Consider the following 26,480-nt stretch of genomic DNA (forward strand, 5'->3'; position numbering starts at 1 on the left):
TTCACTTATGTCACTTTTCACCTCTTTTCTCTTGTCTTTGCACTCAGAATTATGCTTGTTCTACCTTCAATGCTGGGATTTACTACACAAACATACAGCACAGACACATACATGTGCACATCTAACAGCACTCCACCAGTTAGCTAAACATGACCACACTGAGATTTGTCACATGGAAACTTTGTTCCAGAGAAATTAGGCTAAAATTTGCTAATCAGTTAAATTAGTTATAGGCAGGTATTATCTGTCAGACTCATATATATGTTCAAACCATCTGTACACACACACAACACTATAATTTATCTATTATTTTTTTATCTATTCAAAATGTGGATTTATGAATATTACATGCATATGACAACATTTGCAGTCTACAGACATCTTTTAACAAACCTGAAAGTTTCTTGTCTTTGCGATGCTCTCAGGCATTTTGTTTTTGCCAGTACAGCACTCACATTCACATCATGATGGTTATGTGATCATGCACCAGTTGTTATTTCTCTGACAAAAAGTCACACAATCAATTAGGAGAACAATATATCTTACTGAAAGATAAAGAAAAATCACTTAGTACAACAAAAAAAATTAATAATTAGATGCTGCCTTTGCTGCCTCGCAACAAGAACGTATAATTACCATCCTCAGAAAACTAAAATTGGACTTAAATTAAGAAGACACAATCTTGTATTGGCTGTGTTTGGAGAACTCTGAATGTGGAAATAAATCTAGAAAATTCATTGCTGTATAAAGAAAGAAAAACTATTTAGTCTACTAAAGATTTGACTGGGAACATTTCTCGTAATCCACAACAAATATTAAATCTTTGAAAGACTTTTATGAAGTTTTATAGTCGTCACAGATTCATCCATCTGATGCTGCTATTAAGGGATGTATTAACAATTTAAATCTACTAAAATGTAAAAAGTTGTCGTCCTCTCCATTCATCTGTTTCAATGTGTGAATTCCATGAAGTCCTACAGCATTTTCCAAATAACAAAGCCCCAGGTCCAGATGGATTTGGAGCAGTTTTACAGAGCATATGCCAGCACCCACTCAGAATGGTTCCAATTCAAAATGATCACACACTAAACTCCATTTAAAATTTATTAGGACTAAACATGTTCCATTGTGGTAGACAATCAGCCAATAATAATAAATGTAGTTGACTACTGTTCTGTTAACAATACATTTATTTATAGGTGCCTTTAAAGACCTTCAGGGTCACCTTACATTAGTACAGCAAAATAAAAGCATAAAGTAAATGAAAAATAAAAAACATGTATGAAAGTATAAAAACTTTCATGACGAAGGGTTTGCAATTATGGGTTTTAAGATGCGATATAAAAGTAGAGCCAGAGTTTGTAGATCTGGTGGAAGTGCATTCTAAAGTCTCGAGGCAGAACAACTAACGGCTCTGAGTCCCACGGTACTTGGGAAGCTGAAGAAGAGAGGAGTGTACGAGGGGGTGAGTATGTTTGGAGAAGATCAGATAAATATGGAGGAGCGAGGTTATGAAACACTTTGAAAGCAAGAAGCAGGATCTTGAAACTGACACTGAGGTGAAGTGAAAGCGAGCTGTTTAAGAACACGTGTTCTAATTTTATACGAGCAGCTGTATTTTGAACTAACTGCAGTTTATGGAGAGATGTGAGATGATATGAATGGTTGAGCTTAGCCCATGGTAAACAGTGATCGATGAAGTTATAAATGTTTTTTCATTCCTGTGGACACCTACATGTTGTTTTGAGAGTACCAAGCACACAAGGTTCTTTTTATTGCATTTATTTTGAACCTTGTGTAGCTGGGTAGTTATTGACAGTGTGTATTCCTTTATATTTAAATCAGTTTAGTTCACTAAGTGCAAATACACACACACACACACACTCATATATACACATGTGCTAATATGCTAATAATAGTTCTAGGTAACATGTTGGAAATACGTATAGCAACCTCACCCAGGGACTCCCAAAGAACTGGTGTAAAAAGCCAAGGATGGAGAAGTGCTCATCTTAATCCATACTGATCGTGCTACTCCCAGATAAGCTCACTGCAGTGTAATCACCAGTGATTAGAATCTGTACAGTTTACAAGATAAATAAATATTTGGAGAAATAGTCGTGTCACTAAAATCAGGCTAAGTCAAGTCACACCAAGAATGTGTTGCTCTCTGTTTTGTTACCCTTTTATTTATTTATTTATTTACAATGTTGCCATATGTGAACCTCGCGTCTTAACAAAGAGGAAATGATTCTACTCGCTGCAGCTGTATAACTGAACTGTTTTGTCTAAACAGCTCGAGGAAAACCAATTAAAACATTTACAGCATTGTCTCCACAGTGAAAACTGCAGTGCAATGTTATAAATACACGGATCGTGAAATCTTCTTATTTTGAGGCCTGTGTGTGACTCGGACTGAACACATATATTTAAAATAATAATAATTATTTACAAAAACACATTGTTGGGACAGCATAAAACTTTTAGCGTTTCACTTTCTAACTACCACACGATCTTGTTTCCCTGCAATGAGCCGCTCCCATCTGACAATGACACCTGAAGTGCGTTACTCATGTCCAGTGTACTCTATAATTTGGTTATGGTCGCTGGCAGAAAATCCCAGTTCACAAAGACAGGATGTTGGAAATGGAAGCAAGGTATTCTGGGCTTTTTTTTGGCAATTTCTGGATATTCTGCTTGATCTTGATCCAAACACCAGCAGAGTTGGTGTCTGAAACACACTTTAAAGACTACCATCATTTTCCATCTCCAGCTGTTGCCTTTCTTGGAGCATGGTCAGGTTGTTCACTTTTCACGTTCGGGGGTCTTCTGTGATTGGGAAGTACCACTCAAACTCTTAAAAGTAGAGACAAGTGATAATGCACAAGCCCGGATCATTTTGACAGGCACAATTTCTTCCCAAACTCCTGCTAATATTTGAAACATGCCAAATATCTCTTCACTCAGTGTCCCCATAACTCTAGTTTGGCTTTGAATCCAGTTACTTTATCTGCCAACTTGAAGACAGTTGTCATTTTCTTCTGAAGTGGTACATTGTGTTCAATAAGCAGACTCAATATGTTGCACAAGTAAGTGAGTTTTGTGACCCATTTCGAGTCACTGAAATATGCAAATATGCTGTCATAAGTCAACACTCCTGGCTGATAATCTGCCTTTAGATAGCCATCTTACTTCTGCATGTCAGAGAAGGCAGTTTTGCTCGGCGTCCATCTCCTCACAAAATTGCATGAGCACATGCAAGTTTAGATCATTTCTCTGCAAACCCAAACAACAGAAATCTGTCCAATCAGCTCCCTTGGTGCATATGCGGAAACAAAAGACCAATTCTGTTTTCCTGATATGTAATGATTTGGAGACTGTGGTGTTACTTGCAGTGACAGTGCACATATCTTTTCTTCGTGCACATCCTCCTGATACAGCACAGAAACAAGCAGTATTGCCTTGTTGTCAGTATCAGTATCTACCTGAATTGTGTGCAACGATGACTTGTTAATCCTCTGTGTCCTCTAGATCCTCTATTAGTGTCAGTGTCAGTTAAAATAGGAAACTGTGCTAACTTTTTAACTGTAACATCAGTTACAGTTCACAGCAAATGTCCCTACCGGCAAGCAGGATCGGTTCCTCACTGGTACTGAAAGGTTTCTTCACCTTAGTCATGAAGTTAGCCACTAGGTATGATGCTCATTTTCTTGATGTGGTGGCTGTAACTAATTCATTTTCACATTTTCTCTTTTCAGAAAACTCCAAAGACTTGTCTTGTAATCCAGGGTGCTTGGTCTCCATGTGCCGAAGCAGTTTTGGAGGCATCACAGGCCAATTTACTAGCCTGTTGGCACATATTATGCATAGCGCGCATGGTGTGTGACAATCACATGCAGTGATAAACCCATGCATAAAGTATCTTGATGCATGTGACTTCTATAGTCACTGAAGAAGTCACTTGGATGAGTGATGAAACATTTCTCCTACTGAAATTGCAACGTCCAGATGAACAGAATCCACTTTTTTGGCACAATTCAAGTAGGACTCTTCTTCTTGAAAGCCGTAGGCTCTAGTTCTGCCTTCTCATTGGGCCTTTTGCCCTTTCCAGAGAAGTTCTTCAAAGATCTTTGTTCTTTTACTCATTTTTGGAAGCTTGTGGGGATCATTTTTAAAATACCATATCACGTGACTAAGATAAGTGTTTTTTCAAAATAAAAAAGTGTGATATTGATTATCACACTCTGATAATCAAAAAAAAACATTTTTACATAGTATTACTTATACCACTATTACTGCTTTTACTGCACCATCATCACTGGAATGGACCATTATATGACCTGAACAAAGACAAACTTTGATTTGTGTTTTTAGGGCAGTAGGTAGAGTGGGCGCCCCATGACCGGAAGGTCAGGGTTCGAATCGACTGAACGGTTCCCCTGAGGTACCACTGAGCAAGGTACCATCCCTAGAAACTACTCCCCAGTGCACCTGCTTAGTGGCTGCCCGCTGCTTCACTGAGTGAATGGGTCAAATGCAGAGAGAGTAATTTCCCCACGGGGATCAATACAATATACATTATTATTATTAACAAGTAATGTAAGGGATTACTATTGCAAAAAAGTAATTAGATTACTGTTACTTTTCCATAAGCATGCTGCGTTACTGCATTACTAAACTGTGATTTTGTGAGTGTCTCATGACAATGATGTAAGCACACGCAACGTCCGTGGCAGCAACAGACGTGTGAAAGTCAACAATGTATAATATGGAGTGTGGCAGAGAGTAGGACCGTGCAGTGTTTAAAGCGTAGACGTACTTATATTACTTTAGGTTTTAATCCATAAAAAGTGACAAAAACATTAGCGTCTGCTGTACACTCTGCGTGGGAAGACAACTTGCATATAATTGTTGCAAACAATTTAATTTTTGCTTGATGCAATGTGCATAAAGTTGAAATATTAAAACTAATCAAGCACGTTTTAAAAAGAGACTTTTTCATTTAATTAAATTTTATATGATGGATTATGCAGAAAAAAACAGAACTGGGCTGAAAGGTCTGCTGCTTTATTACTTATTCAGGTTGTTTATCATGTTTTTGAAAGTAACTAAGATACTAAGTAATAAAGTAACTAATTACTTTTGAAAATAAGTAATCAGTAAAGCATCACAATTACATTCTTGGAGAAGTAATCAGTAATTAGTAAAAAATGACTTTTTTCAAGTAACTTGACCAACATTGTTGGGGCCGCTGAATTACATGATTGAACAAAGGTTTTCTCCAGTCTGCTGCCGTCCTGTAACACATGCAGCACATCCTCATGCTATGATGACAGGATAGGCCAGTTTCCAAAGACTCCTCAAAACATGATGAACATGAATGATGCATCATCTCATATCGTCCCCTTACAATGATCTGAATGAAAACATAGCATTTACAATGTTTAGATGGGTGATAAACACATATCCAAACATTAGCAAAGATCATGCACATTTTCCATGTCAAAGGCACAACCAGAGAGCAGGCCGAGCATATGATACAACACTGTTTTATCTATAGCTTTGTCTAAATACATTAAATAGGGAAACAATTTTGTCTGTTAAAAAAGATGCTCATGTATGAATGAATTTATCAACAATTAAATAATTTTTTTATGTATCAAATAGTTAAACACATTTCTTGATTTGCTTGTTTTTTACGTAACATAAGCACTTTATTTTAAAGCTGAAGTGCAGCTTTTATTTTTCAATGAATAGAATAGAATAGAATAGAATAAACCTTTATTATCCCATGGATGAGAAACTTCGGTGTTACGGAGCTCTTACAGCAAGGGAAAATAAAATATGAAACGAAGACAGATGGATGTTGGATGTTAGCTTAGAAAACATCCTCTCCTCCCCAACCTGCTCGATGGACTTCAGCAGACAGTCCAGGGGTTTAAAGTTTAAAATAAATGGTGTAAAATAACCACAAAGACTGCCTCAGAACCACCATTTTAATTATTTTAATTAATTTTTGCTATTTGTTAACACCAATATTTAAAAAATACTACAACAACTTGCTCCATGGTTCAGCCTTTGATACGCCATTTATTTCATACCCCATTGTGGAAGCAGCAATAAAGAACAATAGTTAATTGGCTAATATTGCTTTTCATGCCTGAGTAGCTTGGATATTAACTTGGCTGGAGGAAACCCAGCATTCTGTAGTCACACAGTAGGCTCTCCCTGTGGTTAGTACCCTGAGACTGCACATTTATTTCATCACCACAACCCCAACTCGATTTTCAGCACTGAATTTAATTATACCGGTGGCTTGAAATTACCCGCAATGCCCATAAGTGCTCCCAATGGAGTTTGGGGGTGGAAGCATGGGACATTCTAAGCAGGACAGAGGAAAACACAATATGCATAGGATATGTAGGATGGACAAATGCTGCTTATGATGCGACAGACTCTACAGAAAAGGTCTGAGAAATGAAGCCAACGTGAACGTAGCTTAAAAACTTAAGCACGTAATTTACTGGGTTGTTTTTATTTCCATCTCTTATCTCATCATGTAACAGCGTGTGTTTGAAATTTTAAGGTTTATGGACTGTCATCATTTCTACATTTATCCTTTTCTATTCCTAACAAATGTTAGGGGCGCCATGTGAAGCAGGTCTGCCAATTTCTGCTGTGGAGAATCAGCCTTAATGATACAGCCTCAGAGGAACGTTCAGATGTGTCGGGATGTGTTAAAACATGACGACGCAGAGCTTCAGATGTTATATTTTGAAAAACTACCTTCTTTTACCTTTTAACATTAAACTGTTATGCAGCAGTATTCACTTAGAGAAGGGGTAGCTTTGCAACATGTTAAACTAAATCACTGTGTTTATATCTATATGAGGTACTGCAGTGCTGTGAAAAGGTATTTTCTCCTTCCTGATTTCTTAGTTTTATTTGCAAATTTGTCACAATTCCAAGTTTTAATCTTAGACAATGATAACACGAGTAAATGCAAAATGTGATTATTTCATTGATTGAAAGTGAAAAAGTTTTAAAAAGCTATCCAAACCTACCTGGCCCTATGTGAAAAAGTAATTGCCCCCCTTGTTAAATCATGAATTAACTGTGATTTTCTGGAACGTTGAGTTTCATTTCTATAGCTACACCCAGACCTGATGACTGCCAGTCCTCTTCATTCAACATATGCTGTGATCTAAAGGAACTCAATCATCATTTCTAAAATTCAGGACTCCAGCTAACATACTGAGACGTTTTTTACAAACGGAGAAAAACCCGAATAATGGTGCGCCTGCCAAGGATTAGCTGGCCTACCAGAATTTTTCATGTTACTCATCGATGACTCATCACAGAAGTACCCAGAACAACATTTAACAAACTCAGTTAAGGTCAACGTTCATGATTCTTCAATAAGAAAGCGACTGAGCAATCATGGCAATAACATTGATCTTTTCAATTTTTCACATTGTATCCATGTCTGACATTTAGGGAATTTGTGAAGTTATCAGTGAAAATAAAACAAAAGGAACCAGATCAGGAACAGCTGTGGGTAATATCTGTGCAATAATAGCTGCATCAGTGCAGTTCTGTTTGTCCATGAACATTAACAACAGCTGTTATTCAGTGAATGTCCTGTAAGGACATCTTCAGAGCCGCTGCTGTTTGTTTCCATTGTACTGGACCTCTGGGAGAAAAACTCTGTCTGAACAGGGGATTAAAGCAGCTCCTACAAGTTCCTTTAGCCGCCTCCCTTTTTGTTGTTTGTTGTACTGTGTAATAGCTCATTGCAAGTAGCAACAAGGTCGAATGGCTGTTAGGTTTTAATAATCATGATGCGCTCACAATGGAAAACTTTCTGCTCTCTCAGCAGCATGATTCTCTAAAACCTGTCTGTATACTGAAATATTCTGCAGCACATGATGGACATTACGAATGGAAATGAAGTGTGCTCACTGTGTAGCAACAAAAAAGGGGGTTGGGTTTGTACAGATCATGGCAAGATTTGAAACCCCCAGGCCTGGATGTAACCTCAGCATAACAAGAAATGCACCTCCCCACTCTACCTCCACCCAAGAAAGAGCCAAAAAAGTCTGGGCTATGCCAAAATAACAAACACAAGATCTCTAAAGGTCCCTAATCTGCCCTGCACAAAATACACATTAAAACAAAACACATTTTTTTCTAACCCTGTCACTCCTACAAGGCTGCTGCAGTGAAAGAATACGAGCTCTCTAATTTACAAAAATATTTACAATGATCTTGACCAGATCTCATAATCACAGACACACAAATTTACTCACACTACTCACTAATAAACTTTTCAACTCTGGTGGTTAAAAGGCTGCTGTCCATCCAATTATTCAAACGGGAGCAGCAATCAATTCAAGCCAAGCACTCTGCATGGGTGTGTCTTCATAGAGACAGGTGTCTGCTAACCCCAGGCAGGGAAGAAAAAGAAAAGGCCACACCCACAACATCTGGTGGGAGGAGTCAAACACACACACACACACACACACACACAAACATGATCTTGGCTCATAACCAAGAAACTTTCATCCCTGCATTAGGGAGGTTTTTATTTTCAATTATCCTCAAAAACAACCTTTTCTAATATGTGTCCTAATATACACAGTTAACATTATTTTAGTGCTTTGGTGCCGAAACTTAACGAAACAGCAATTTCAAAAAATACAACTTTGCAACAAAAAAAAGCTGCCGTGTGGACACCACATACCAGCATGCTGTATAACTCTTAACAATGCTATAATGCTTAATACGATAGATTAGAGTCTTTCCTAAACATTTATTGTAAAAGCACAGTGATAAAGGGTAGCTCAGGGTTGTTCTTTTAGAACAAAGCACAGTTAAAGTTAAAGTTCAGTCTTCATTAAGATCCCATGAGACAGTTTGTTTGTAGGGAATCAAAACAGTTTCCCAAAGAGTTCCCAGTTTCAGTCTCTTGTGTGCCCCCTGTAGCTTTTAAAATCCATCTTAAAATCTTTCAATAATCATCTAAGTACTCTCATGTGACACTGTTGCTAATTCAGCTGCTTTGGCTCCCCATCGAGTCCATTTTAAGATTCTGGTTCTGACCTTTAGAGCTCTTCATGGACAAGCACCAGCCTACATGATTGAACTTTTACAGTCCTATGTCCCTAGCAGTCCCTGAGGTCATGTGATCAGGGCCTTCTTGTTATTCGGCATACAAGCCTGAGAAAAAAATCATAGATAATAAGTAGGTGGAGCAACCTGTGACATTTATGTTCTTTCCACTTTCCGCACTGGCAGAGTGTTAAACAATTTTTTCAGACAGTATGTAGAGCCAGACTGAATCACGGAGACAACAATGTGAACATGTGTGTTTGTGTGTGTGTCTCAGCACGACAGCGCAGCATGCAGACCAGATTGTTTTGTGGAATAAATATATTAGCTATTATCCAGACACATAAACACACACAGAATGCAGTCGAGTCAATAGGCTGGGGGTTCCTAGCAGACCTGCAGACACAATGCTCTCCCTAGTTCAAGAACAAATAACCTGACACAAGGTAGGAATGTGACAGCATGAAGATTATGAGGAGGGAATAACAGCTGCTTTAAGGAACTGTGGCAGTAACACATCTTAGAAGCAGAACCTTTTAAGAGCTCCGAGGTTTTGTGACCATAAGGTTGGGGATCACCATGTATGAGTCAACATGAGAATAAGTGGTGTGTGCTTTGTTAATGTGCAAACATGTGTACAAGTGTCTTTGTTTAATCATTTATATTGTTCTTCATTTAAAAAAGCTTTAGGTTCTTACTTTTTGCACAGTTGTGATAAGCAAGAACCTCATTTTAAGATTTGTAAAATTTCTTTTCTGTCTTCTCTCTAAGGATGCTGAGAAGTTATAGAAGTCTTACATCCTTGCACATCACTCTTAACTAAGAGCAGTAACTGTAATTTATGTCCATATAATACTTGTAAAACATCTTGGGGCTTAAAAGATTTACATGTAATACTTCAATTTTCAGCTAGTTTCAGCGAGTTGATTCCAGCAGGCACAAATGTTTCACAGTTAATGATAATGTGCTGAGGGCAGTTAATCATGGAAAACTGAAAACAATGACTCCTGAAAAAACAACAACAAGATATTAAACAAATAAATAAAATTGGCAAATAAAATCAATTTATAGATGGACAAAATTAAAAACATCAACGATCAGACAGACCACAGCCAGGTTAAAGAAACTGAAAAGAAAAAAAAAAGATATTCTACTTGAAGAGGTGGAAAAGAAGCATCTATTTCTAAAGAGGCGTTCCTATGAAATGGGCCCAGAATAAACAAAACATCTACCAAGATGAATAAAGAAAAAGCAGGAGAGAAACACTGCACAGAAAATTAAAGACCCACACTCAAATAAACAGAAAAAAGACATTTCATCATTACTATAACCACCTCTATAGACAACCACCAGCGGAGAAAGATAATACAATGAATGGCTTTTTAGAGCAACTGGCTCTGCCATCAGTGGAACTTCCTAAGATGAAATACATCAGAAATTAACAAAGCTATAAAATTTAAAACAGAAAAATCAATTGGTAGTGAATAGTAAACAATAGTACAAATTATTTAATGAAGAATTCATATCAGTACTTCACGCCACTTTCAATTGGACTCAAAAAAATAAGATGTCACCATCATGGTAAGAAGCGATAATCACAGGAATACCAAAACCAAAAAAGGAAGATTGGCTTGTAGTTTGTGCAATCTCCATGTTAAATATAAACTATAAAATATATACGTTGATCATTTCTGAAAAAAATAAACACACTGGTATCAGAAATAGATGAAGACCAGACGGGCTATATAAAAGGCCACCAAGCTCATGGTAACATTACTGTGCCAAAGAGAAAACCTGAGCATTGATGCTTAAAAGGCATTTGATTGGGTAACTTGTCAATTTCAAAACATTGAAAAAATTTGGATTCATTGCAAAAATAAAGATATTAAGGGAAAGTTATGACTCCTGTACATATCCTATACAGTCAAGAGACTACTACAGGAAGGAAATCCAGGTGGACCCTACAGGATGACAAAGAGCTTGATATTCAGGAATTCACATTTGATTTTGGTCAGCATGGAGACATGCGCGCCACTGAAGGTGCACAGTTGTGACTTGAAGAGACGCAGCTTTGCCCGGACTGCTTTCATGCACACATACAGCTTTGGCTGCTCTTTGGAAAAAAAATTGTTTGCTGGGTTAGCAGGCTGTGATTTGCATAATGGCAAATCAAACAAACACTTTCTCTGGGTTTCCATGAAAAAATATTCATTTTCCACCTACTTTAAAATTTTCTGCAATTCTGCGATCACTTGCAATCTTGCATCTCTTTGATTCTGTTATTTCTGGTGGGCATGAGCCAGTGTTTTCTTTGATTGCTTGCTTGACAGCTAAGAAGTACAATACAGTTAAGCACAAATGTTGTGTGTGAACTACAGTCTGTTATATTTTTAGAACGGGCCAATTAAAAACGGTTGGCGGGCTGCAGTTGGCTCGCGAGCCGTAGTTTGGACAACCCTGAATTAGAGAATAAAACCTGGGATAAAATATGTGCATAGCACGTCATACAACCACCACTTGGAGAATCCAGGAGTTTACCTGGAAAAACGTGGTGCGATACATGATCACATAAAGATTTAAAAGCAAACGGATAAAGAAACACGGAAATGCTGGAGAGAGTGTGGGCTCCATAACGCTGGCCACACACGTGTTCTGGAAATGACAAAGACTAAATGTGTTCTGGGGAACAATTAGTGAACTGATGCATCAGATATTTGGAGATACAATTGCAATTACAATTTTCTTCTTTAACAGACAGAAAAGAGGACAAAATATACATGTGAGTTTGGCTGATGAATGGATTACAGTGTACGGAGTAACTAACTGATTTTCTCATGGGTGTCTTTAGAAAGACTGGATGATGAGACCACAGGGTTCATCAAATTCACAATCAGCAACATCAAAATCTAAAAATCATCTGTGTGGGTCATAAAGTCAGCAAATTTATTTAAAGGATGCTCTTATAATTCTTGTGCTTTCTTAACCATCAATTCTAAATGAAAATGTAGTAAATGCTGAAAATGTTGAGCCATATAAGACTTGTTAGGCTTCCCAGCAGCAGACGTGGCTCCTTCTGGTGACTGTGAACATACCCTAAATCTAATCAGCGGTCGTGGTCAAATCTTTCTTTAAACAAAGAATGGATGGATTCACTGCAGCAGACATACAGGACCTGCTGAAGCCAAAACTCAGTTCCTGTTTACAAACAGCATTGACAGAAAAAAACACTGAAGTACTGAAACAAACAAATACTTGTAGAGAAATACTAGTTAGATAATTTTTAGCTAATGAAATTGCAATATTGGGTTGGGAAGAGGTAATGGTTTGAATTCAAATACACAAAACTGCCTGTCTCATGGAGCTTCTCTGACACAAAGCACTGAAGGCAAACTTGCACATCCTAGAGATTAGCAATGTGTTCCTGCTCGCAGCTAAACCTGTTACCTCCTGGTAAGCAATGGGAGCATGCCAGCAGATTGGCCTAAGAAGCGTAAAGAGCTTTTCATCACCTGGCATCTTCTAAAGGCCCACCTCTATTAGTATTCACCTTCAGCTGACACTCTGCTGACACAAGATCTAAAAACTTTGCTCGGTCCAAAGTTATTCAAATGATATATAAACACCAGATGTAGTCTTAGACATACTGAGATTCATATGATTTGTGGATGATACCAATATCTTTTTTACAAATGACTCTTATGCTCAGTGTCTTGGGGACGTCACTGGGACCCAGGCATACCTACTAAATGAGTTCCTAAGATACAAACACAAGTGGAGACCACCAAGTGACCTCTTGTTATTTTATTTTTTTAGAAACACTAAAAGCCAGAGACACACACTCTTTTGTTCCATTGGCAGATTTTTTTTTCACTTATTCCAACCAAAACTATCTTGTATTAAATGAAAAAATGGAAAGTGGAAATGATCAGTCTAAAAACAAGTTCCTATATCTTACTGAAATGTTACTCTGTAGCTGATTTTGTCTTATTTTAAGAGTGATGAGATTATTTTGACAAATAACACAAATATACTTGGTTCAAGATTGCACAGTTTTGAGTTTTTGCAGTGTTCAGCTGCCACTAACCAGGTAGAGGTTTTCTCAAGAAGCTGGGACGCCACACTTGGTGACTTTAGGGAGGAAGCATAGCCCGACAAACAAGCATGTGGTAAATCATCTAATGGATTATCCCAATTTGGTAACACACTAGTTTTTTTTTCTTAGCTGTGATAACATACACAGCTGCATGGCATCATTCCTTCCTCCTGAGCTTCATAAACTGCATTGGGTATGTATTACAGATTACTTGCTACTTTTGCATCACTTAATAAATGTCCTGAAACACAGTCAAACAACAACTAGTGAACACAAAGCCGACAACACAAAGCAAGGCTGAAAGCAAGCCCAGAAACGTTTACATATACAATAGAAACACATGTAGACACAATTCTGCAAAGAAGAGTTGATAAAATTGCTACACAGTGATGTGAAAGACTCACTGCCAGGTATTGGAGACAGTTGACTGTAGTTGTGCTGAAACAAATCAGTTATTAAGTGTAGAAGGCAATTATAATTTTTAAATAGGGCCAGGCAGGTTTGGGTAGGTGTTTCTCTGTGACAAATGTGCAAAAACCTAATAAATCACTTTTTCACAGCACTGTACGAATGGAGGATGCAACGCTACAAGCCTGACTGCTTTTCACTGAGTTTGCTACATGTTCAAGACCAAACTGTGGCTGCTGGGGTCTTTATACATTCTCCACTGCAACCACTGAACATCCAGGGTATGGACATTGAGGCTGTGGACAGCTACAGGTACCTTGGTGTTCATCTGAACAACAGACTGGACTGGACTCATAACTCAGACGCCCTCTACAGGAAAGGGCAGAGCAGGCTGTACCTGCTGCGGAGACTCAGGTCGTTTGGAGTGGAGGGCCCACTCCTGAAGACCTTCTATGACTCTGTGGTGGCTTCTGCTATCTTTTATGGTGTGGTCTGCTGGGGCGGCAGCATCTCTGCTGGGGACAGGAAGAGACTGAACAGGGTGATCCGAAGGGCCAGCTCTGTTCTAGGATGCCCTCTGGACCCAGTGGAGGTGGTGAGTGACAGGAGAACGGCGGCTAAGCTGTCATCCCTGTTGGACAACATCTCCCACCCCATGCAGCAGACTGTGACAGCACTGAGCAGCTCCTTCAGTGGGAGACTGCGGCACCCACGGTGTGGGACGGAGAGGTCTTTCCTCCCCACTGCTGTCAGACTCCACAACAAAGACTTTAACTGAACAAACACACACATCCACACATGTGAAATAACACTAAGTGCAATAATCTTTTCTGGCATCGTTGTATTTTTACTCAGTTGTATATAGCATTCGTATTCTATTTTTATCTTATTGTATATTTTTATTCTATTTTATTCTACTGTATATAGTATATTATTTTATTCTATTCTGTACAGCTGTGTACTGTATTTATTCTTATTGTATTCTAATTTTTGCGTCATAACTTTTGCACTGTCCACTTCCTGCTGTGACAAAACAAATTTCCCACGTGTGGGACTAATAAAGGTTATCTTATCTTATCTTATCTTATCTTATACACTCAGTTTGAACAACACTCTGGGTTCGCAGGCAGCTTTGTGTTAGCATATTCTCTGTAGAGATGCTTGTTTGTGTCCTGGTGGCAGTTGCCTGGTTTATTGTTCATATCTCCTCTCATGAAAAGCCGTGGACTACGCCACCATTTTTCTCCTTTAGCACATGAATGAAATCAGCTGATTGTAGCACACTTGAGAAAGCATGTTTATGTGTTTTGTTCCTTTTCAATTCACCCAGCGTGCAGATAACAGAACAACCTTTGTTATACAAGTAACAACAAAACTGTAACTGTATTGTAATTATAGTACTACATTATAGTACTACAAATTTTCTGGGAACAAACTGATCATATTGGGAGAGATGGCATTCATGTTACTGTTAACTCAAGTTTGTCTTGAGTTATTAAACCATTTTTGATCAGTGTAACGTACAGCAGCCTAAGCCTGTTGCACCAGAACTAAGGAAGGCTTCACCTAACACACCCCTGATTATAAGCTTAGTCAGAGACCAAGGAGGACAGAACGCCTTTTACATTGTCACTGAAAAATACAGAATATTTATCTGACTCTGAGTTCACTTCAGATTAAGTTGATATATTGGGTGATTTTTAAGGATGTTCTCACATCTGCAGTTTTTAGTCCGTTTAAATTGAACTCTGGTTCATTTTCCTCCTTGTTGCAGGTACGAACAGGGTAAACACACTGGGGTGTGACCCCGAGACCCTTTGGAGGACATGGTCGAGGTACGGTTCAAAATGAACTCCAGACTGGTTTGTTTATGGTGTGAATCAGAATCAGAATCAGAATACTTTATTGATCCCTGGGGGAAATTATTTTTTGTTACAGTGCTCCATTTTAAACCAACATTAAGACAAGACAGACAATACGCTAACTAAGAATAGTACAATATATACATATATATACATACATACATACATAAGTCACTTATAAATAAATATTTGGAAAAGAAACATGTGTAGCTGTAGCAGCAAACAGTGTGTTAAGTGGATGCGTTGTACAGGGAGATGGCCACAGGCAGGAATGATTTCCTGTGTCGTTCAGTGGTGCTTTTCGGTAATCTCAGTCTCTCACTGAACGAGCTCCTGTGACTGACCAACATGTCATGGAGTGGGTGGGAGGTGTTATCCAACATTGTCTTTATCTTGGACAGCATCCGCCTCTCCGACACCATGTTCCGACACAGTCGGAACATGATCCGACTGTGATCCCACCAACTACCAGGTGTGCGTTACAAGTTTGAGCTACAAATTTCTGCTGTATTCTCAATGCAGCAAGGTACTATAGATGTGCAAAGGTCTGTACAGGCTGGCAACTGGCTGTGAAATGAACATAAATGACCTTCGTCCTGTATTTACTTTAGTTGCTCTCACCCCAGATACATCTGGGCAATGAGCAGACTGAGTGTTTTTGCATTTGTTGAAATGTAAATGTAAAGCCATCTCAGTATTTCAGTCTTGGTCTTGTCCTGACATAAAACAAAAACTTGACAATTAATAATATTTCCTGGAAATCGTCCAGTTCAGATTACAGTCATGGAATACACAGCCTTGGGAAAAACTATTGCAGTACATCTATAAATGCAAAAGTCTTTTAAAAAGTGCTGTAACTAAGCTTGGATGATTCCACTACGTTTTTCTTCAGTCATCTACTCGCACAGAGTGCATTATCATAACTTGAGCTGTATGACTATGGCTACTGTAGCTCCTCTGAAAAAGAAAGCAACAAATCAAAGAGTGACTTTCTGGTATTACTCACAAACACGTCTTAAAGCAGATAACACATTTGCTGGAGAGGAAATGTTTCCATATTTAGAAACCCTTTGTCTTTCCTGGAAGAAAAAGGTCTTTAAAGCTGGAACATTTTCCTATTTGTTAAAGAAAGAGGAAAGCAGGAATGCCCTCAGGTTTCTTTTCAGCACTGCACAAAGGCATAAACTACAAAGTTGTGTTGTGTGGTCCTGTTCCTGATTTCCTATTTTCTTGTATGTTTGTCACACTTAAATGATTCACATCAACAAACAAATGTTAATATTAAACAACGATAACATGAGAAAACACAACATGCAGTTTCTAAATGAAAGTGTTTATTATTAAAGGGAAAAACCTAACACTGGAGCCACTCTTCTTTGCAGAATTGCTATAATTTAGACACACTGGAGGGTTTTTGAGCATGAACCACCTTTTCAAGGTGATGCCCAGATTCAGACTAGGCCACTCCAATCTTCATTCTGTTTTTCTTAAGCCATTCAGAGGTAGACTGCTGTGTTTTGGATCATCATCCAGCTTCATAACCCAAGTGTGCTTCAGCTTGCGGTCACGTAGTGATGGACCGACATCCTTCAGAATGTCATGGTTCCATTTACCACAGCAAGTCCTATAAGGTCCTGTGACAGCAAAATAGCCCCAGGCCATCACACCACCGTTATGTACTGTTGGTATGATGTTCGTTTTCTGAAATGCTGTGTTTGTTTTATGACAGAAGTAATAGGACTCACGCTTTGCAAAAAGTTCAGCTTTGGTCTACAGAATATTTTCCCAAAAGTCTTGATCAAGATGTTTTTGGAAATCTGAGACAAGCCTTTGTGTTCTTTTTGGTCTGCAGTGGTTTCCTCCTTCTTTAATGGTTATTTTGTGACCTCCTGAGTCTTCGATGTGCTCGTGGAGCTCTGGTGAAGCTTCCTAGGAGTGACCAACCTACCAAAATTACTCCAAGTTTTCTCCATCTGTGTATAATGGCTCTCACTGTGGTTCACTGGAGTCCCAAAGCCTTAGAATGGCTTTGTAACCCTTTCCAATGACTTTGTTTTCAGGTGTTTCTTCAGGTCGTGGCATGAGGTGTTGCTTTTTGAGATCTGCTCCCCTTTGTCAGACAGGTGCTATTTAAGTGATTTCCTGACTTCCTGACAGGCCTTCCAGTAATCAGGCCTGAGTGTGATTAGTGAAACTGAAGTCAGTTTTTCGAAAACTGTGGTTAATCACAGTTAATTCATGATTTAACAGGAGGAGCAATGACTTTTCCACACGACCAGGTAGGTTTGCATTGCATTTCTCCCCTAATGGATTTAAAAACTCTATCTTTGTCTAACATTAAAAAAATGTGATGATCTGAAACATGTGTGACAAATATGCAAAACAATAGGAAACCAGGAAGAGGGCAAACTGTTTTTCAAACTACTGTAAATTATGTCCAATTATTGGATGCATAAGTGACAGGTAGGAGAAAGAGGATGAAGTGCTCCTGGATTGTTCTGTGAGAAACTGTCTGCTTCGCGATGTGACGGTGACGATCAGACAGATGGAGATCAACATCTGAAGGAACAGGACAGCTACACAACCAGTCTGTACTGGGACACAGTGTTGGTGGAGGAGTATATATACCTGAGCATCCACACTGAAATCAGACTGAGCTGGAAGACCAATACAGAGACTGTACATAACAAAGGGATAAATAGGCTATATTTCCTCAGGAAACTGAAATCTTTTTGATCTTTTTAAACAATAATATTAATGATGATGATGCCAGTACTGGTACCCTGACATTCAAAATATTTTTAGTACGTCTTCCTTAATTATAATTAATTATGTCATCTTTTAACTGCTTCATGAAACTGGCCAGTCTAAATAGCTGAATGAAGCACTTGACCCAGAGAAACACTTGATCTGTAGAAGCAGCTTCAGCTTCAACTCCTGCCTCATTTTTAATGTTTATGCTCTCAAGACTCCTCTCAGCTTGTAGGTTAAAGGTCACCTTGAGAGAGGGTGAGGGCTGAGGTTGGGGGATTGATTTTGTGGGGGTGAAGAAGAACAATAAGCAAGCCATGTGACTCGAGGTGAAGCCTCTTCTCTCTTTTGTGTGCCACATAGAGATGAGCATCTGCAGCAAAGAGCTTGAACAGAGCTGCATGCGAACGATGCCACAACACAGTGTTATTCTCTGTGTGTGACCTTTACAGCATTAAATAACCTTCATTTATTGCTTCTTTCTGAAGCTTACTGAGTCTGGACAAGATGACCTGCCCCATCAAATTCCATCATTCATTGCTCTGATTTGTGCAGCTCTACAGAAACCTTTGTTGTTCCACAGTGGACCAAGCAGCACACAACTGCATCACTTACACTGGCAGTTGTGTTTATGCCTCAAAGGTTGCTTTAAACAGATGAGTAAGTGCAGCGCAGACATATAAAGCACCAGTAACTGGTTTTCAGGACTGCCAGGAGCTGCTGCAGTGTCTGAAAATTTATCAAAATGATTAAACATAGATGCTTTGTACAGACCACTATGTTTGTTTTTGTATTTGTAAGACTTAACTATGTGAAAGGCCGTACTTAAATGTGTTGTTTTAGGTTTCTTATTGTTTTCCAAAGGTAACAGAAAGGTTTAGCAATATGATTATATAATTTCCCCCCAAAATAGAAAATAAACTGTGAATCTCTGAAATTTGTTTAGAAGTTATTTGTGCCATGTAACAACTTCAAAACAGTGTCAGATGTTTTTCTTGTTCAAAACTACAAAAGATGACACTCAGTGGTCATGAATGAAAGTCTTTAGCTGTGTGACTGACTGGAGAGGAAACAGGGAGATAACATTTAAAGAGGAAGACCAGCTGATCCCAAACCTTCTGTCTGTGGATTCTATACTCCAGACACGCCCAGACACAAATCTAGTCATCTGCCAAAAGACACCACACTGTGCCAAATTACACATTGTCACCAAATTCCATACATATGGGTGTAATGTGGAGGCTGATGACTCATCTGTTGGTTTCATGGTCCATTTTTGGTCTGGTTTAAAATGGCCTGCAGGGAATGATTTAACAGATTCTTTATTAATATTTCCATGTTCACTTCTGAACATATTGCTGCAGTCGCCAGAGAACCCATGTCTTTCACGTTAGTACTGTCGCAAATTTCAGCCACCCATCTGCACAATGGACAAAAATAGTGGGCTGCATCTTGAACAACCCCAGGTTTCTCTTCAGCTCTGTAGCCAGGCTGACAAAAAGTCAGAGCTCTGTTGAGCCAACCATCCCTTTAACGTTAACTAGTAATGACTTCATGAACTTCTTCACAAATAAAATTTTTATCATTAGAGAAAAAATTACCAGTAATCATCCCACAGATGTAATATTATCTACAGCTACTCTTAGTACCATTGATGTTAAGTTAGACTCTTTTTCTCCAATTGATCTTTCTGAGTTAACTTCAATAATTACTTCCTCCAAACCATCAACGTGTCTTTTAGACCCCATTCCTACAAAACTGCTCAAAGAAGTCCTGCCATTAATTAATGCTTCGATCTTAAATATGATCAACCTATCTCTAATAATCAGCTATGTACCACAGGCCTTCAAGCTGGCTGTAGTTAAACCTTTACTCAAAAAGCCATCTCTAGACCCAGCAGTCTTAGCTAATTATAGGCCAATCTCCAACCTTCCTTTCATATCAAACATCCTTGAAAGAGTAGTTGTCAAACAGCTAACAGATCATCTGCAGAGGAATGGTTTATTTGAAGAGTTTCAGTCAGGTTTCAGAGCTCATCACAGCACAGAAACAGCTTTAGTGAAGGTTACAAATGATCTTCTTATGGCCTCTGACAGTGGACTCATCTCTGTGCTTGTCCTGCTAGACCTCAGTGCAGCGTTCGATACTGTCGACCATAATATCCTATTAGAGCGATTAGAACATGCTGTAGGTATTACAGGTACTGCACTGCAGTGGTTTGTATCATATCTATCTAATAGACTCCAATTTGTGCATGTAAATGGAGAGTCCTCTTCACACACTGAGGTTAACTATGGAGTTCCACAGGGTTCAGTGCTAGGACCAATTCTGTTTACATTATACATGCTTCCCTTAGGCAGCATCATTAGAAGACATAGCATACATTTACACTGCTATGCAGATGACACCCAGCTCTATTTGTCCATGAAGCCAGATAACACACACCAATTAGTTAAACTGCAGGAATGTCTTAAAGACATAAAGACCTGGATGGCCGCTAACTTTCTGCTTCTTAATTCAGATAAAAATGAGGTTATTGTACTCGGCCCTGAAAAGCTTAGAAATATGGTATCTAACCAGATTCTTACTCTGGATGGCATTACCTTGGCCTCCAGTAACACTGTGAGGAACCTTGGAGTCATTTTTGACCAGGACATGTCCTTCAATGCACATATTAAACAAATATGTAAGACTGCTTTCTTCCATTTGCGCAACATCTCTAAAATTAGAAATATCCTGTCTCAGAGTGACGCTGAAAAACTAGTTCATGCATTTATTACTTCCAGGCTGGACGACTGTAATTCATTATTATCAGGAAGTCCTAAAAACTCCCTGAAAAGCCTTCAGCTAATCCAAAATGCTGCAGCAAGAGTCCTGACAGGGACTAGAAAGAGAGAGCAGATTTCTCCTGTTTTGGCTTCCCTTCATTGGCTTCCTGTTAAATCCAGAATTCAAAATCCTGCTCCTCACATACAAGGTCTTAAATAATCAGGCCCCATCTTATCTTAATGACCTTGTAGTACCATATCACCCTATTAGAGCACTTCGCTCTCGCTCTGCAGGCCTACTTGTTGTTCCTAGAGTATTTAAAAGTAGAATGGGAGGCAGAGCCTTCAGTTTTCAGGCCCCTCTTCTGTGGAACCAGCTTCCAGTTTGGATTCAGGAGACAGACACTATCTCTACTTTCAAGATTAGGCTTAAAACTTTCCTTTTTGCTAAAGCATATAGTTAGGGCTGGACCAGGTGATCCTGAATCCTCCCTTAGTTATGCTGCAATAGACGTAGGCTGCCGGGGGATTCCCATGATGCATTGAGTTTTTCCTTTCCAGTCACCTTTCTCACTCACTATGTATTAACAGACCTCTCTGCATTGAATCATATCTGTTATTAACCTCTGTCTCTCTTCCACAGCATGTCTTTTATCCTGTCTTCCTTCTCTCACCCCAACCGGTCGCAGCAGATGGCCCCGCCCCTCCCTGAGCCTGGTTCTGCCGGAGGTTTCTTCCTGTTAAAAGGGAGTTTTTCCTTCCCACTGTCGCCAAAGTGCTTGCTCATAGGGGGTCATATGATTGTTGGGTTTTTCTCTGTATCTATGAAGCGCCTTGAGGCGACTTATGTTGTGATTTGGCGCTATATAAATAAAATTGAATTGAATTGAATTGAATCTCTTCATTTTTCAGTTCAGACTTAAGGCAGGCTGCATGGTTAGGTGAAGTCTGTCAAAAACAAGCTCTTCTAATAAATGTTAGCTTGTAAAAAAAAAAACCTCATGCATTAGACGTGTATGTTACTTAATTACTCCCAGGAGAAAGCAATATAAAATTATATAAAATAGTACCCATCCATTGTAAAATAATATCCATGCTGTAGACTGTAACCTCCTCCTCTGGCACACATTGAAATCAGCTGATTGTAGCAGAAGAGGGATCGATTCCTTTCCCTATCACCAAGGTTATTATCGTTAACGAAAACTAGAAGTGAAAAAACATTTTCGTTAACGGAAATAAAAATAAAAACAAGACTTTGCAAAAAAAAGGAAAAGGAAAACTAACTAAAACTGTAATGAGCGTTCACAAAACTAACTAAAATTAACTGGATTTATAGCGAAAATGTGTTTAGTTTTCAATAGCGTCGGGTGAAAGTGAAGTGTAGTTTCCAGGTTTTTTCTTGCTGTGTCTCATTGTGCCAGCAGGGGGCAGTACGTTAGTCGAGTCGTCTGTGTCGCTGCTCCGTCCACGCGCAGAATCACGTCAGCAAAAGTCGGGAGAAATCGCCAGAGTCCAATTTCATATTACTCTGAATATGATTGCGTTTTAGATAAAGCAAGTGTCTTGTAGTGGAAAGAGACAAATTATGCGGAACATTTCTAAAGGGAACCTTTGAAAAGCTCACACAAGAAGGCTAACCTAGCTTAGCTTGAGAAGGTAAGGGAGCACGCCCAAGCCTCATCCCCAGAAACAGAAGCTAACCCGTGTGATGCATCCCGAGACAACTCCACAAAAACCATTAATGCAGTGCTTCCAACAGCGAGCCGATGGCTGCTGGTTGGTCCGTTCGCAGGAACATCACAAGCGAGAGGAAGCGTTGGTGAATATGTTTATTGAGACTGGGATATCTACACAACTTTTTGCCTTCAAAAAGTTTAGCAATTCACCTGGAGCTGCAAGAGTTAATAGTCTCATTGGGGCCAAGATATATATCTTATAGTTGCCTGCTATCAATAGTTGTTCATCTGCCCTCATTTATTTATTTATTCCCATAGGTGGGGATGTGAGTTGTCTGTCTCTGCGTGTTAGCCCTGCGACAGACTGGAGACCTGTCCAGGGTGCAGGGTATGGTAGCTGGAAGAGCAACATACCCAAGGATAAGCAGAAGAGCATGACTGATATGATGAAACTGGGATTTTGTTACACTTCATTGTTGCAAACACGACGAAAACTATAACTGAAACTAAGGGTTTAAAAAAAATAAAAACTAAACTAGCAAACAAAAGGTAAAAACTAATAAAACCTGATACAAAATTGAAAATCTGAAGTCAAAACTAAATAAAAATAAAAACTAATGAAAATTGCAAAACTATTAAAACCCTGCCTATAAGTGACCAGGACATTTGTTCATACAGAATTTGACACTCAAAATAACTCTTTTCCTGAGATCTCAGCAGGCGGCTTTATTTATTGTGGGAAAGGATCAGGACTGCCAAGGGTTTTGATACTTCCTAATCTGACAACATGGAATAAATGTAAAAATAATAAAATGATGAAATGAGAATTTATTAATATCATACAAGAACCCGATTAGGCAGTAACACCCCAGCATGCACAAAAACACTGACTGTTTTTTTCTACACTGCTGCCATTGTTCTGTCAGGGTGACAAGAGCTGCACCCAAGTGCCAAGCACAGACACACTTAGGCCAAGAAGAGAGACGCCACACAAACATGTCTATACCGTATCTAGGTTAACTTTGTCTGGCCAATCTGCTCTGGTTTCTCTGCCCTTAATCTCATCCGCTGCTTTAACACAGTGGGAGGTACAGCACATAATACAAAAGGATTTCCATTCCTTTGCACATGGTGTGAACAATGAAGCTTGTAAACAACAGCTATGACAGGAATAAATAAATGATCTTTGATGAGAACGTATAGTGAGTGTGACCTATTTGTGTGTTATCTTGTTGTGTTTTTATACTGGAGTAAACCGCTGCCCGAAGATTGAAGGGGAAAGGAAACAAAGTCTCAGTTTGAAGGAAATAATTTTTTAAAGTGCACACAATCACGTCTAGTGTTATCTTGTGAAGTCAGACCTGGTTAAAATTATTTTATATCCTATACTGTGTTAAAAAACGGATAATGTTCACAACAAAATCAGTATTCTAAATTATTATAAATAGAGGCCAGTCTGAGAGCAAAATTACCTGAGCAGGTCAGGAGCAACAAAAGAAGCTTTTCCATTAAAGAGACGACGATTTCGATGCATAAATCCAACTAATCAGAAAGTAAAATGAGGGTAATCGTTAAATGAAAGTAGTCCAAGTGTGAAATAGCATAAAACCAGCTCTAAAAGAAAAACCATTAAGCAATACTGGTGTCTCACTTCTACTAAGGAGGAAACTCACCAAACAAAAGAAAAAGTAAACAAAACAGGTGAAAGCACATGTACCATCAACCTGCTACCATCATTTTCCACATAAAAATGAAAAGAAACTTTACAGCAATAGATGTTACACAGATGCTGGTATAAAGAAAAAAGGAATAATTTATTGTGAATGTTTTTCCTGGTGTCCCGAATACACATCTGGGAATCTTAACCAATTAGGGGACGCAAACATTGCAGAACATTCTTTAAAAGATTTTTTCGGAAATATTTTTATTTCAACCCCATGGATGATTACTACGCTGCACATGCTATTCTTCATAAACAAATGATTGCAGATCATATTTTAGACTTCATCAAAAGCCATAGTTGATCTCATGCAGGCTGAGCTTTACTGCCGGGTTATGTTCATTGATCAGTCACTGGTGGTACAGCGGTTGCAGAATCCCAGTGAAACCAGGACATTGATCCAGAGAAAGAGAAATTAGACAGTAGAGAAAGAGAACATTCATCTCCAGCTGCCCCTAAAGGGCACCTTTGTCTCAATGGGTCAACACAGTTCCACCCCCAATTTCTGCTTTCATCACTCCTCCTCTATCCTCCTCCCCTCTTTCTCCCTTGTGTCCTTCTGGCCATGTGCTGCTCTCACAGAGTGAATGAACCTTGGATGGTGAGAGGCACCACCCTAAACAGCAGCAGTGAGGATCCTTGTATTGTGTTTAGACTGTAAAGCTGCTGTACTCACAAGTCATCAGCAGATACCAAAAACACCTGCATCAATAGTCAATTACTATTTGTGTTTGTGTCGCTTCCTTCGCAGCTAGCTTCCATTTTTCCCCACTCAGAAACATAGCAACATATGCAGCTTTGCTACACACACAATTTCTTATCAATTGCACACATCTCAAAATGTGATAAATGAGTCCAATAGCAGCATAAGGCAATCAAAGTGTTCCAGCTGTCTCTGTCTGGGGGAGTGCTCTGCCAAAAAGACTGGAGCACAATGCACATCTCCACCCCCCAAACGGGGGCAAAACCCCCATTCACTTCAGGGACTGCAGCAAATATGTTATCAAACTCTAGTGTAGCAAGATGGCTCCAGTGCATTAACCACAAAAAGACCATGAGAAAATAAACTTTTGGTTTAAAAAAAATATTAATTTATGAGATATATTGATCCAATCATAAAAAGTGAAAGAAACAAAAAAGAGCATGTTCACCCTTTTCATTTCCCCTTATGTACTGTGTTATGTACACAAACATTTGCATATGAATATTTCAGCGAGAGTGTAAGGTTAGAACATCCATCCAGTCACTCAGTGTCTCAGGGACCAGGACTGAACGAGCAGAGAGGATGGACTGTACCTGTTCGCCAGATGTACATGGGTCGAGTTTCCACTGCAGTTTGTGCATCCAGTTCCCACATGGATAAAAACAGCAGCGCTAACGTCCAGAGAGAGAGGAGTGGGGCTCCTTTCAAGACCTCTTGGATCCTGATACCTCTGCCGGCCGTCCCCATGGCCACCGCACGGCAAATACTGCTGTTCCCAATGCAATCGAGAGGAAAATGTGAGCCTGGCCACAAGGTAGAGAGCGGCACTCAAGTGAATTTTCTGCTTTGTCCACGCCACCGCATCCAAGAAGTAATCCTGAGCAAGCGAGGGTGAGGTTTCCTCACGCTCTCCTCTCCCTCTGGGTTTCTCTTATTCCCCTGGCTACTTAATGAGTGCGAATGAGCTCTTGCAGTAATAAAACAGGGAACAATAGATCCCTAAGCCCAGCCTGCTCCTGCTGCTGTATGCCGGGTAATGTAGCGCCTCCCTTTCTCTCGGCTCTTTCTCTGCCTGTCTCATTCTCTCTTACACACACAAGCAGTTTATGCACACATTTACACACACATCCTGTCCACCCGCCCTGCTCACTCATCTCTCATGCTGTTTTACAAAGACCTGAGAGAAGTTCTAGGTAGCTGAATCAAGAATGTGGAGATGTGTTTGTTGGTGAAATAAACAAGTAAGCAGCAGCAGTTTTCCTATTAAAGCATTATTGTATTTTAACTTTTTATTACAATAAAAATGACCATGGATGGATGGATGTGTCAAAAGAAGGGTATGTAAATGGTAAATGGTAAATGGCCTGTATTTGTATAGCGCTGTTACT

General features: G+C 39.2%; 1 protein-coding gene across 1 annotated transcript in view; it reads right to left on the reverse strand.

Moving 5' to 3' along the window:
* The window catches only part of LOC146644401 (thrombospondin type-1 domain-containing protein 7A-like), a 214,261-nt gene extending 188,132 nt beyond the window's left edge, over positions 1-26,129 (reverse strand). Inside the window, exon 1 of the mRNA XM_085395316.1 lies at positions 25,686-26,129. Coding sequence (XP_085251442.1) covers positions 25,686-25,839 — 154 coding nt within the window. The 5' untranslated portion in view covers positions 25,840-26,129. The remainder of the gene's footprint in view (positions 1-25,685) is intronic.
* Positions 26,130-26,480: the final 351 nt, after the last annotated feature.

Source organism: Rhamphochromis longiceps, linkage group LG22, assembly GCF_057381845.1.
Source record: "Rhamphochromis longiceps isolate RC_006_pf linkage group LG22, R_longiceps_female_GT1.1, whole genome shotgun sequence".
Classification (NCBI taxonomy): domain Eukaryota; kingdom Metazoa; phylum Chordata; class Actinopteri; order Cichliformes; family Cichlidae; genus Rhamphochromis; species Rhamphochromis longiceps.